The sequence below is a fragment of the Emiliania huxleyi genome (genome assembly GCF_000372725.1).
Source record: "Emiliania huxleyi CCMP1516 unplaced genomic scaffold EMIHUscaffold_8, whole genome shotgun sequence".
In the NCBI taxonomy this organism is placed as follows: domain Eukaryota; phylum Haptophyta; order Isochrysidales; family Noelaerhabdaceae; genus Emiliania; species Emiliania huxleyi.
This window is the reverse complement of record NW_005196021.1, coordinates 535417-548897: the sequence shown is the minus strand read 5'-3', so window position 1 is coordinate 548897 and position 13481 is coordinate 535417. Positions and strand designations below refer to the sequence as shown.

The 13481-nt window shown below is 65.4% G+C and overlaps 3 protein-coding genes across 3 annotated transcripts; 1 reads left to right on the top strand and 2 right to left on the bottom strand.

Moving 5' to 3' along the window:
* Positions 1-99: 99 nt before the first annotated feature.
* EMIHUDRAFT_433012 (hypothetical protein) lies at positions 100-1027 on the bottom strand. Its single transcript, XM_005759534.1, has one exon. The coding sequence runs from the start codon at positions 1017-1019 to the stop codon at positions 357-359; it is 663 nt and encodes a 220-aa protein (XP_005759591.1). The 5' UTR covers positions 1020-1027; the 3' UTR covers positions 100-356.
* A 2741-nt stretch (positions 1028-3768) lies between these two features.
* EMIHUDRAFT_448506 (hypothetical protein) lies at positions 3769-6155 on the top strand (the record flags this gene model as incomplete). The annotated part of the gene is made up of 7 exons (XM_005759533.1): positions 3769-3939; positions 4033-4251; positions 4395-4432; positions 5042-5123; positions 5422-5500; positions 5578-5638; positions 5859-6155. The coding sequence occupies 7 exons, from the start codon at positions 3769-3771 to the stop codon at positions 6064-6066; spliced, it is 858 nt and encodes a 285-aa protein (XP_005759590.1). The 3' UTR covers positions 6067-6155.
* Positions 6156-9391: 3236 nt separating this feature from the next.
* On the bottom strand, positions 9392-12583 carry EMIHUDRAFT_448505 (hypothetical protein; the record flags this gene model as incomplete). Its single annotated transcript, XM_005759532.1, has 6 exons — positions 9392-9410; positions 9516-9745; positions 10464-10946; positions 11192-11268; positions 12189-12289; positions 12477-12583. 6 exons carry the CDS (start codon positions 12581-12583, stop codon positions 9392-9394), a joined length of 1017 nt encoding a protein of 338 aa, XP_005759589.1.
* Between the last annotated feature and the right edge of the window lie 898 nt (positions 12584-13481).

Here is a 13481-nt window from a genome sequence, read left to right as displayed (position 1 = left end):
CCACAAACCACGTGGTACGGGGGGAGGTGAGTCCTGCTCTGGCCGCCTGTGTGAGCATGATGAGGTGGCGGGATTTCGGAGAGTGGGGAGGGTGTTGCAGGTTCCCGAGAAAAACTTTTTGTTCGGTGCGCACGATCGCCGGCTGCCACCCGGCCGCGGGGCAGCGGGGCGCTCCGACCTCCGAGACGCGAGACCCGATGTGCGTGCTGACTGAGACAGACAAGCACGCGAGCTCCCCTCCTCTCGTGCCGTACGTCTCGGCGGGGTGGGGGAGAGAGGCAGAGAGAAGCGTGCCGCTTGTCGGGCCGACGTGTCTCTCCACGCGCGACCGCGACACCGACGCGTTCGCTAGTAGCCTAGTACCGGTACATCGCGTGGCCTCCCTTCGTGAGGACAATCTTCCCGGCGCGAGTCTTGAGCCAATAGCCCCACGACCCCGAGGCGACTAGCAGCTGCACCACCTCGCTGTGCGTCTTGCCGTTCGCCGCGAGGCGCTTGAGTTTTGCAGCGAGGAGGCCATTCATGTTGCCCGTCATCTCGAGCTTCCCGATTCCCTCGTCGACGGCACCGGCACGAAGGAGCAGGCGCACGCACTCGGGTTGGTCGTCCGCCGCGGCGGCAAACAGCGGCGTCCATCCGTCTGCCTCCCGGGCCTTGCCAACATCCGCACCCGCGCTGATCAGGAGCGAAAGGCACTCTGTCCTGCCCCGCATCGCCGCTATGAGTAGCGGCGAGGAGCCGGGAGGCGTCCCGTCGCCGCCGCCGCCGCCCGACGTGGCCTCGACGGACGCGCCTCCCTTCAGCAAGTACTCAACCACGGCGCGCTGGCCGTGGCGCACCGCCCAGGTGAGCGCGGTGTCGGCTTTGGGCGTGTCGAGGCGCTCGTCCAGCTTCGGCAAGGCGAGATTCTTGGCCACCGCCGCGACATCGGACGTGCAGATTGCGCGCAGCAAGGGGCCGTCCTTTGAGGAGCTGATCGCCGACTCCATCTCCTGGCGAGCCGCGAGCGCGTGGGCCATACTGCGGTCCCACGCCGCACTTTGCGGCGTATTGTGAGAGCCGCCGCATACAAAAAATTCCCGCTACCCGGGTAGCGCCCGAGCATCCGGCCCGCTGGGTGCGCTTCTTAGCTCCCCGTCCCTCGCTGTGTGTGACGTTGCCAACTGCACTCCAAGTGCTCCAAGTGCAGTGATGAACCACATGCTCGAGAGATTTGCTATGTTTTGTTTCTGCATCGAGAGAGAGAGAGAGAGATTTAGGAGAGAGAGAGAGATTTAGCAATACCAAACAACTCTAACACTCGCCTGGAGCCCTGTCTGAGCCCTGTTCACGCGCGCGCGAGACGTGCAGACAGGGTTGCCAGGTGAGAGCGAATGGCGCGGTTCACGCCTCGCACCAAGAGAGAGAGAGATGCGCTCTGCATGGTGGGACACAAAAGAGAGCGAGTACTTAGAGAGATTTTTAGCAATACCAAACAACTCTAACACTCACACGTCATTTGGGGCCTGGATGTGTTGTCGAGTACTTTGTGTTGTTGAGATTTTTGAAGACCAACAAGAAATCACGACTCGCTCTCTCTCTTGCATCGAGAGAGAGATTTTTAGCAATACCAAACATCGATGCCGAAGCCCTTTCCCTGCGAACGCGCACCCCCCCCTAGGGGTCAGGGCTCTCTAGAGCCCGTTGCCCGATCCCGATCATCCGGCCCGCTGGGTGCGCTTCTTAGCTCCCCGGCCCTGGATGTGAGGCTGATAACTGCACTCCAAGTGCTCCAAGTGCTCCGAAGGGGGAAAAAGGGGGGGGAGAGATTGTTTGTCCGAAGGAGTCGGCGCGTTCGGGTCGATGTTTGGGAAGCCTCGTATTATAGCTTGAACGTCTCCAACCCAAGTCCTGGATGTACACCCCGGCTTGTTCATCTCGGCCCGAGAATCTCGCCCTCGAAGTAGAAAGAAGTCGTCTGCGAAGAGAGTGCGGGATCCGCCTTGGAGAGTAGAAGCCGTTTCCCTTGGCCATGAAGGCCTTGGTCGCCTCGATCAACGGCCTCGCTGTCGTCGTCCGGCGTGGCGGCGCAACGCGAAGCTGAACAGCGTCCTCCCGCAAACCTACGAGCGCGAGAGCGTCGCCGAACACCAGGCGACCTGCATCATTATTCACATTAACGAATGAAATTTGCCAGTGCGCGCCAGTCCCGTGCCTAGTGTCGTGCAAGGGCGTACATCGTGCCAGTCCCGTCTCAGTGTCGTGGGAGTGAGAACTCGTAATTTTTCCCTGTGTTAGTGCCAGTGCGCACCAGTCCCGTGCCCAGTGTCGAGAGAGATTTTTAGCAATACCAAACAAATCTAACACTCGTTGTGTTGTTTTGTTGCAGTGTCGAGAGAGATTTTTAGCAATACCAAACAACTCTTTGTTTTGTTCAGTGTCGTGCGAGGAAAGAAAAAGAAAGAAAACAGACCATCTAAGGGAGGGATGGGAGGACGGCACTGTCGTGCGAGAAAGAAAGAAAGAAAACGGACAACCCAAGGGAGGGATGGGAGGACGGCACGCCGCCACCACACAGGGATTTTAACCCTTTTGCTTCATAAGGGTCATGGTGACCAAATCTCGATATATCTCCAGTCGTAGCGGTGGAACTTTTTTTGGCTCGGTCAATTATTTAGCCATATATGAGAGGATCACGGCACAGTGTCGTTTTGAGTCGACAGTAACTCTCCCACAGCCCACGTAACTCCGTCTTTTTCAGGCACCCGGAGCCCTCCGCGGCCGCTTCTACGCCGGCGAAGCACCATCAAGCTGCTGTACGGCCCCGGCATCGCCTCCCCTGGCTTAGCTCTCAGTCAAGATATTGTGCACATGGGTGGCCTCTACAATATACTCACTGACACTGAACCTCCCAGAGCTCGTCCCGGTCCGTCACGGCCATCCTCGTCCTCCGGCGGGCCCCCGGCCGCGGCGCGGTGCGGCGGCGTCACAAATCCGACCACAGAGCACCGGCGACCGGGACGCGGTCGGGCGATCTGAGGCCCAGGTAGGCGAATGCATTGCCCATCCAGGGCTATCACCTGGACCTATCAACAGGCGCCTGCGGCGCCGTGCTCAGGAGTTGGTTTTCACTCGCTCGAAATGTGTGCCTGAAAGTGTTAAGAGAGTTTGATTGATTGATGGGAAGGCGAAACACAGTCCGACCAACGACTGGGACACCAACGCGGTATGGGTGGACGCTAGACGGGCGATGACGGTCACACAGGAGCGACACACAGAACCACAAGACAAGACACTCAGCCAAACTGACTGCCACACATCCTGAGCGAACTTCCCTAGTCACCCGCGGCCGGACTCCATCCGGCACGAGTTTGCGAAAATTTCTTTTCCCCAAGATTCTGCTCTTCGACGAGGATCGGGCGGTGGTGATGCGATATGCTCCTGGCGGGGGGCGCGGTCGAGGGCGCGGGGGTGGGTCGCGCAGTGCCCGCTGGCGGGGCAAGCGGCGAGGGGGTCGCCGGGGGCGTTGGGATGATGGGGATGGTCTTTTCGGCGAGCACTACAGTGCTCGCGGATTCGACTGTCCCCCCGATCGTGCCCACCTCCATGAGGACGACGGCGCCTTCTAAAGGTCCGTCGCAGGCTGTGCCTCTTTTGGTACCTGTGTCGAACCTGTGTGCTGTGCGAGAGCACTTGGAGCACTTGGAGCACTTGGAGTGCAGTCATTAGCCTCACATCCAGGGCCCGGGCTCAGAGAGAGTTTTTTGTTGAATTCTTTCCCCGCGGCCCATGAGCGTGCTTGACGCCTCTTCGCTCGCCTTCGTCCCGCCGCCCGAGGCGGAGCGCGACCTCGAGCTGATGGAGGTGAGCGTCGCCCAGGTCCCGCCGCAGAGCCTCTCCGTCCTCGTCCGCGCGCTGACCGACGCGCTGCCGCAGCCGGCGCTGCAGCACCTGAAGCGGGTGCACCGGCCAGCGGCGGCAGGCGGGAGCGCGGCGGCCGCCGCCGGCCGCTCCGACGCCCGCCTCGTCCTGCTCTGGGCCGGCGGGCCGGAGCAGCGCGCCGCGCTAGCGGGAGGGCTGCCTGCCGCGGTGGCGGCGGCGTTGGACAGCCTGCCGCAGCCTCCGGCGAGCCACTTCGTGCCTCGGCACCCGCCGGCGACGCGCGCCCAGTTCGAGGCGTGGGGGCGGGTGTGGCCGCTCGTCTTCCACCCCTCCGCCGCCGTCCGCGCGCTCGCCACGTGGCTGCCGGACCCGCCTCCCGCGCCTGCAGAGGTCGCGTGGATGGAGTCGATGATGCGGCGAGAGGGAGCCGAGATGACGCCGAGATGCACATGCCTCGTCCATGCCTCGGCCACACCTCGGCCACACTGTCGTCACACCTCCGTGGCTCCACCCCGCCCTCCGCCACCCTACAGGCTTGCGATCGCAATGGCGGCGCGCTCCGCAAGCAGCGGTGGCCGCCCCGTCGGCGTCGCGATCGCGAAACCAATGGGCGCTCGCGCACTCAACTCTACCCTCTCGGCTCCTCTCGGCTCCCCTCGTTTCCTCTCGGCTCCTCTCGGCTGCTCTCGGCTCCTCTCGGCTCCTCTCGGCTCCCCTCGGTTCCTCTCGGCTCCTCTCGGCTCCCCTCGGCTCCTCTCGGCTCCTCTCGGCCCCTCATCTCCCTCATCTCCTCCCCTCATCTCCCCCTCAGGCGAGCCGCTCGCCGCGTGCCCAGACGGAGTCACCGGCCCCGCTGCATCGCGCGCCACAGCTAGTGGCGGGATATGCCCACGACATGTCCGAGACATGTCCCATAGGCGCACATGCAGGCCGAGGCGGCGACATGTCCAGGACACGTCGACGACATGTCCGAGACATGTCCCATAGGCGGAGCTGCGTCGCGCGCCGCCACAGGGAACGGCGCTGCTGCAGCCGCCAGTGCAGCCGGCTCTGGCTGCGGCGCTGCTGGCACTGGCGGTGCAGCGTGTTGGCGCGTCACCGGCCTTGGCGGTGGGCATAGCCCTTGCGGCGGCCCTTGTCTTGGCAGAGGAGGCGAGGCGGCGTGTTTGCGCGATGGCAGGCTGGGAGAGGAGGCGAGGCTTGGGGAGGCGGGAAGGGCGGAGGAGGAGGCGAAGCCCCACCCGCTGCGGCACGCGATCATGGTTGGCGTGGCGACCGTCGCGCGAGCGCAGGCGCCCCCGCCCCCGTAACGCCGCCTCCGCCACCGCCACCTCCGCCCTCGCCGCCTCTTCCCCCGCCACCGCCTCCTCCTCCACCGCTGCCACCGCCACCGCCCTCGCCGCCGCCGCAGCGCACGCTCCTGCCCGCACGCCGCCGCTACCGCCTCCGCCCCGCCCCCCTGCCCCCGCGCCCCCGCTGCCCCCCGCGCCCCCCCCTGCCCGCCCGCGCGCTCCCTTGCCGCCACACCGGGAAAGAGGCGGGGCTCTCTGCCGTTGATAGGTGGAGCGGCGGCGCTGCGCGGCGGGCGGCAAGCGTGGCGCCGGCGAGGCCGAGTCGGGCCCGGGGCGCTGTTTGGACGGTCCGGATCAAGTACTGGTGCAACGGACGCATGTCTCGGACATGTGTCGGACATGTGTCGGACATGTCCCTTAGTAGGTCCGGATCAGTACTTGTGCAACGGATGCGACGTCTTCGTCACAGTGGAGCCGTGCCCGATGTGCGCTCAGACTCGGCCCCATCTCCGCCCCATCTCCGCTCCATCTCCGCTCCATTTCCGTTCCCCTCGGCCCCCGTCATCATCTCGGCTCAGACTCGGCTCAAACTCGGCTCAGACTCGGCTCAGACTCGGCTCCCTCTCGGCTCCCTCCCGGCTCCCTCCCGGCTCCCTCTCGGTCGAAGGTTGCAGCTGTCCCCGACGCGCCCTCGTGCCGCGCCAGGTGCGCCATGGCGCTCGTGCACTCGCGTATCCGGCGGCTCGTGTACGCGCTGCCCGCCCCCGGCGGCGCGTGCGGCTCCGCGTACCGCGTCCACACCATCCCGTCCATCAACCACCACTACCAGGTCGTGCGCGGCTTGCTGCGCGACGAGGCGGCGGAGGCGCTCGGGCTGAGCGGCCCGGCGGCCTCCGACCTCAAGCCGGGATGAGGCGGGCGTGTGGCAGCAGAGGTCAGTGTGTAGGGAGGTGGGTTCGGAACTCACCGTCGGGATCAACATACAACAAGTGTTGAGAAAATACAGACCGAGGAGGTCGGGGGATCTCGAATTTTCGGGTCGAATCTTCACCAGCCCCATGTGTGTGGGGCTCGTTGTGCGAGTATATGGGACACGATGTCTCAAATATGAGGGGTTTTGACTCCTACCGGCTCCTGACGCTATCCCTGGCAGCTCTAATGACCAGGATCAGTAGTGCTATGATAGAGGCTGCCCATACTAGCGCAGGAGCTGCCACACTCGCCCGGACCGTCCCCCTCTGGGGCCGGTTCCGCAGCCCGGGAGAGCCGACAGCGGGGCCGTGCCGCGGGTGCCTACTGCCGAGTGCCACAAACACTGCGCCGTCCCGCCACCACCTACAGGCTGTCTTGTGTGATGGTTGGGATGTCCAAACGCCACCATCTTGGCTCTTGCGACCTCAAACCCGCGAGCTGTATGGGTGGTCCTGACGTCGACAGACGCCCGAGGACCACGGTGAAGCTGAGCCGGAACGCGTCGACAAGTCTCGTCTGAGCCCGTGGCGGTCGCCGGCTGAGTCGCCGTGCACGGCCCGGTACCTCAGGCGTCACCTCCGCAGCCTCAGGTCTCAAACTCCACCACCGCCGCCAGGACGCCGTCGGTGGCACGTTCGGCGGCGAGTTTGTGGCAGCTCCACAGCAAGCGCGGCGTCGAGCCTATTCGGTCTGGTCGGTTCGCGGCACTCACTGGGTGCCAGGGAGTGCCGCCGACACGCGAGCGGTGCTTCCCGGCAGCGCGCGCCAGCTGTGGGGCTGCCACAAACTCGAGCCACGCTTTTTTGGGACATTTTCGACGCTTTTGTCCCATATACTTGCCGGATAGCGCTTTAGCGCGGCCCGGGTTCTTTACCGATTAGTATCCGACGTTCCTCGATAACTTCGAAGTTATCACCAATAACGCGCGTCCGCGCGATTCCAGTCGACGCGAGGCCATGGCCTCGCAGCCGACGCAGAGCGTGCGGTAGTCGACCATTCTTTCTCCACCGGCTCGCAACCCTTGCGTGCCGATTGACGCGCTGCGCTCTCGCGCCGCGCTATGGTGGGCAGTCTCCTGGACGCCTACAACCTCATCTGCGGCAAAGTGGAGCCCGCAGCCACGCCAGTTGAAGAGGGTGGCACAGCAAGCGCGTCGCTGCTGGACTCATACGACCGACAGGCCGGGTCTCTTGACCGCGCTGGATCGGTGGAGGAGGCCTCAGCGCCTGCCTCCCGAGGACCTGCGCCACAGCGGCCAGGTGCCTCCTCTGGAGACCGGGACCTAGCGCCCGCCTCTCATGGACCTGCGCCACAGATGCCAGGTGCCACTGTGGCTCAGGTCTCCACCACAGCAGACTCTCTCTTGGAGGCTTTCGTGGCTCTGGACGCCCCACGGCCTGTGCCCGCTCCTGGGAAGCGGAAGAGCTTTGAGAGCGCCGCTGATGAGAGAAAATCGAAGGCGGATCACGAGGCCGCGAGGCTATTTGACATGCTCCCACACGGCGTCCTGCCCGTGGTTGGTGGGGCAGGATCCTCCCTCGTGGCAGCCCTGCAGACGTACAGGGCGGCTGGTATCCAGTTCCTCGCCCAGCGAGGGGGTAAGACCGAAGAGGCGTGGCCGCTCATGAAGGGGACATGGAGCGGGGAGGGCAGGTCGATGGAGAGCTCCTTGACGACCAGCTGCTGTTGCTCGGGGCACGCCGCAAGGAGGAGCAGCGCCAGCACAACCGCACAACGGAGCAGAAAAGGCACGGCGGCGCGATTGCCGGGCTCAGCGTTGGTCGCCTGGCCAGGCGCGGTGGGCTCGGAAGAGAGTTTGTGTGGGATGTCGGTGATCGCCGGCAGGTCAATCTGGAAGATCTTGCGCGTGATGATTGCCTTTCCGAGCCACACAGCCAGCCGAACGAGCGATGTCGACGGAGGCGACGGCGGCAAGTGCAGCACAACACTCGAGGATGGGTTTGCCTCACGCTCGAGCCCGCTCCAACGATGCTCTCCATCGCAGACAAGCTCGCAGCTCCGCTGCCCTCCGTTCTTGCCATTGCTGACGGCGATGGGGTACGTTACAGCTGGCGCGAGGGTTGGTGGCGGCGGGGGTGAAGCGAGAGAGTAGTAGTGTTCGACCATTTTTGCGTACGTCCCGCAGGAATGACGGTAAAGTTCGACAACCTCTTGTGAAAATCGCAGACACACACACACACACACACACACACACACACACACACACACACACACACACACACACACACACACACACACACACACACACACACACACACACACACACACACACACACACCGCACTTGAAGGTACCGGGGCCCACCCAACGGATCGATGAATCCGGGGCACCCTCCACTCCACTCGAAACCCCAGGCTTGCTTGGGGTTCGAGGTGGCCCCTAAGGGGCCGCCCATCAAAGGGACTGCGGCAGAAGACGCCCAATCTTGCTGCGCAAGAACCATACACACAGGCTAGAGAGAGCGAGAGAGAAGTACCACTACTACCGGCTCGACAGATGGTAAAAGTTTCTCAGAAAAGGTCGCAGTTCTCTTGCGCTAGCTTTGTTGTTGGCGACCCAGTCCGGGGCGACGGTCGTCGCTACGGTCCCCTGGGGAGAAGGGAACCGTGGCGTACCTGGTTGCACACGTTGGGGCCGCGCCGAACCCCGAACCCCGTCGAGCATCGTCCCCCTCTCCGGGGCGGCGTCGACTCCACTGTCTCAATATACGGGGTGTGGACCGTGAGTTGACCAGGCTGGGTTGTGCCCCGGGCCCTCCTGCTCGGCTCCAGCGAGTAGACAGTGTTACCATCAACAGAGGAGAAGGATCTGACCTCAGGGCTGATGTGACCAAGCGCTGTGAGACCATGGGTGTGAGGTAAAACCACGCTACCAGCCGAGCAGTGTCGCTCACACAAGCCGCAGCACAAGATAGTGACTGAGGGACAGCAGTGAGGGCGAGCCCATCGCTGTTACTGAACACCCCGGTGAGGGAGGGCGAGACGATCGAGGGGTCCCGTACCATGCGGAATCGACCCTATCCAGTGCTCAAGTGCTCAGCTGTGGCAGCCGCACAGTAGGCTGTGCCAACTGTGCAGAGCGTGTGAACAGCAGAGGAGCTGCACTCCAGGCTTCAGGCGCAAAGGGCAAAGAGCTGCATGCCACCGAAGGTGCGCTGTCGAGGTTCGCCGAGCTTGGCGAAATCCGGGGACGCCGCCACCGACGAGCGCGTTGGACTTTTCACTCCGGACAAAGACGGCTACGGTACTAGAGGATCCACAGCGTCCTAATCTAAAATCTGAGGATTCAGGATTGAGGCATCGATTCAGTGAGGCCAAAGTGAGTTTATGGATGTGTGAGAACGGTACGGGACACGAGGAGTCACGCGGACCGACTCGTCGGTGACTCTGCTGCACGCCGTTTCAGAATTTTTCTCAGCGTGAGCGAGACGTGGAAGAGTGCCACCGTCGGGTAGGACGGGTCGGCCCGGAGTATCAGAGTAGCCGTCGTGGTCGCGGCGAGCAGCGCCGGCCACTCCGGCGCCGCGTCGGCAACATGGGAGCATGTCCAGCGCCACTTCGCGGTCGCAGCGCTGTTTGTCGCCCGAAACGCCGCATGTACCTCTGGCGGGCCAAAGATCGACTCGCATGTCGATTTCGACTTGACGGCGGCATGGAGGCATCACGTCTCCATGCCGCCGTCAAGTTGGAGCCAGTCTGCGGCGATCACAGCGCTCGCAGGAGGTACATGCGAGCTATTCAGAGTCAAGCTTTTGCCCGAAATCCCACACTGGTGGATTTTGGGGCGCTGTGGACCCTCTAACGGTACGGAGTAAAGCCGTACGGTACACGCGCACACGAGCCGCGGTCGTGTACTTATAGCTGTCTTAGCGGCGAGGCGCGGGACCGTCTGTGGCGAAGTGGGTCGCGTCCCCGGATTTCCTCAACTCACGGTCCACACCTTCTATCCTCCCCCTCCCCCAACCAAACACGCCCGAAGCCAACGCTCGAGCATCGGTGTCGCACTCTCCCCCGGGCCCGTTTCCTCGACAAAAAGAGCGCCGCCCTGCTTCCTCGGTCTCCCCGCAAGAGTCCCGAGAACCACGCCCGAGCCCCGAGCCCTGTCCTCCTGGCCCCTCGTGCCGCTGTCCCTGGTGCCTCTCACTTTCTCACAATGTGGTGCAATGTCGGAGACCGCGGGCGACCGAAGGTGGACCACGGTCCCGCGCTCTCTTCCAAAGTTCGGCCGCAATCCACGCGGCTCTCTCTTTCGCGCCGTGGGCGCCGTCTCGGCCTCTCCACGCCATGCTCACGCCATGCTTTCACGCCATGACGGAGACCGCCTGGCTGCCGCCGCTCTCGCCGACGTAGCATCCGACGAGCATCGTCGCCGCCTCGAGGAGCTCGGGCCGGTGCGAGACGAAGATGCTCTGCGCGCCCTCCCGCTGCGCCATGAAGTCAGCGAGCGCCTTTGTGCGTCGCGTGTCGAGCGCGGCGTCAACCTCGTCGTAGAGGCAGGGGTGGGACGCGTCGGGAGGGTGCAGCGCCAGCTGCAGCGCCACCGCCACGAGTGCCTTTTGTCCTCCCGAGAGCTCCTCAAAGTGCGACCACTCGGACTGCGGCGGCCGCGCGCGGATGGAGACGCCCTCCTCGAACAGGACCGCCGGCGTGGTCGCATACTCCAGGCTCGCGTCGCCGTCGTCGCAGAGCGCGCGGAACGTCGCGCGTAGCCGCCCGTCCACCTCGCTCAGCTTGCCGAGCACCACCCGACCGCGCTCGGCCGTCAGCGACTCGAGGCGGCGAAGCGCGTCGCGCAAGGCCGCCTACAGCCTCGGCTGATCTCGGCTGATCTCGGCCGATCTCGGCCGATCTCGCGAGAGCCCGAGCGCGTCGCGAGGCGCCGCCTGCTCCGCCTCCGAGTCGGCACGCAGCCGCTTCACCTCGCCCGCCGCCTCGAGGTACCGGCGGAGCTCCTATGCGTCTCCAGATCGGGCGAGATCGGCCGAGATCGGCCGAGATCGCCCCGAGATCAGCCTCGAGAGATTTAGCGGCGGAGTCGCTCCTCGACGTCGAGGGCGCGCCGCCGCCCCTCGAAGTCCGCTTCCTCGGCGCGCAGCGTCAGCCGCCGCACCTCGATCGACGCCTCTTGCGGCGCCTCTTGGGACGTGTCCGCGCCGCGGCGGCCGCCGGGGACAACGCCGGAGGCATCGCCGTGGCCCTCCGCCTCCTCCGCCTTGCCACCCCCACCGCCCTCGCCTTCCACCGCCTCCGCCCCTGCCTCCGCCTCCGCCTCGGCCTCCGCCTCTTCCTCCGCCCTTGCCTCCGCCTCCTCCTCCCCGGCCGTCGGCTGCTGCGCGGCGCCGAGCTGGGCGCGGAAGAGGCGGAGGGAGCGCTGTGTGGTCTCGAGCTCCTCCTCCTGCGTCTCGAGGTCGCCCTTTGCGCGCCGCGCCTGGCTCGAGTGACTTGCGCGCGCCGCGGTGGCCTCCGAGTGGGCCGACAGCGCCGCCTCGTGCGCCGCCTTGAGCCGGTTGGGTCCGGGATGTCGCCGAGATGCCGCCGAGATGTCGCCGAGATGCCGCCGAGATGCCGCCGCGATCTCGCCGCGATCTCGCCGCGATCTCGCCGCGATCTCGCCGCGATCTCGCCTTGAGGAGGTCGAGGTCTGCGCCGATGGTCTTGAGCTGCTCGCTCAGCGCCGACACCTGAGCGGCACACTGACGCGCTTCAGCCTCCTGGTGGGATCCCGAGCTCCGCCTCCTCCTCTGTCACTACTCCACTCTGTCACTACTCCTCTGTCACTGCTCCTCTGTGCGGAAGCCTTGCGCAACTTGCGCCTATCTACTCTGTCACTGCCCTCTGTCACTACCCCTCTGTCACTGCTCCTCTGTCACTGCTCCTCTCTCACTGCTCCTCTCTCACTGCTCCTCTGTGCGGCAGCCTTGCGTCTACCCCTACTGCCCCTCTGTCACTGCTCCTCTGTGCGGACACCTTGCGCCCGCCCGCGGCGTGGCCGTCCGCCGCCGCCGCACACCGGCGCTCGAGCGCCTTGGCCTGCGCATCGGCACTCTTGAGCGCCTCCGCGAGCGTCGTGCGCTTCGCCGCTGCGAGGCGGCAGCTGCGGTCGGCAGCCGTCAGGGCGCGCTCTGCGGCGAGAGACTGGCTCCGCCTATGGACTCGAGATTACTGGAGATCACTCGAGAGTACTGGAGAGTACTGGAGAGACTGGCTCCGCCTATGGACGACAGCAGCTAGCCCCCCCCCTTCCCCCCTTCCTGGCCCCCCCCCCCCGCGCCCCCCTGCCCCCCCCCCCCTGCCTCCCCTCCCTGACACCACAAGCGACTCGCCGCGCGCACCAGCGCCGTGCCCGCCGCAGGATCTCGTGCAGCATGCCGGCCCGCTCGGCCGCACACGCGACCAGGCCGACCAGCGCCTGCAGGAAGGGGCAGAGAGACGGCTCCATCGACGGTTCCGAGACGGTTCCGAGAAGGCACCTGGCCGTCCAGCGCCTCCTCGGCACGACGGCTCCCCTCCTCGCCTCCGCCAACCTCGCGGCTCGCCCGAGACGCCTCATCGCCCCGTGCTGCGCTGACCGTCGCCTGCTCCGCCTCCGCCGAAGCGACGAGCGCCCTCGCCGCCGCCGCCGACTCACGGCACCCGCCGAGCACCGCACTCGCCTCGGAGAGCGCGCTGGCGCAAGCCGCTGTCCGGCTCACCGCCGCCGCCGCCGCCGCCGTCGCCGTCGCCATCGCCGCGGCCGCCTGCGGACATGTCTCGGACATGTCCTGGACGTGTGTGTCCGCCGCCGCGGCCGCCGCCGCGCAGCCGCGCCTTTGCGTGCTCTGCGGAGCGCGCCTCGAGCTGCTGCCGTAGCGAGGCGAGCGCGCCCTCCGCGCCTTCCTCACACGCGGCAGTAGTGAGCAGACGCCGCCGCTCACAGCACACACACACACACACACACACACCACACCACACCACACACCACACACCACACCACTTGCGTGCGCCTCTGGGAGAGGATCCTGTGGCTGCGGAAGCACCCGCCGAAGGGAGGCGCCTCTCCTTCATCTCCTTGAGCTCCGAGCCTACACGCACACGCCTCGGACGTGTCGCAGACTGTGTCGCCGACGCGCGCGACTCCGTCTCGTGCGGGCTCCGAGCCGAGCAGCGGGGCAATCTCGGGTCATCTCGGGTAATCTCGGGTAATCTCGGGTCATCTCGGGTCATCTCGGGTCATCTCGGGTCATCTCGGGTCATCTCGGGTCATCTCGGGTCATCTCGGGTCATCTCAGGTAATCTGAGCCAAGCAGCAGCGGCGACGACACCTCCCTGGCCGGCATGCGCGCCTACGAGTCGCGGAA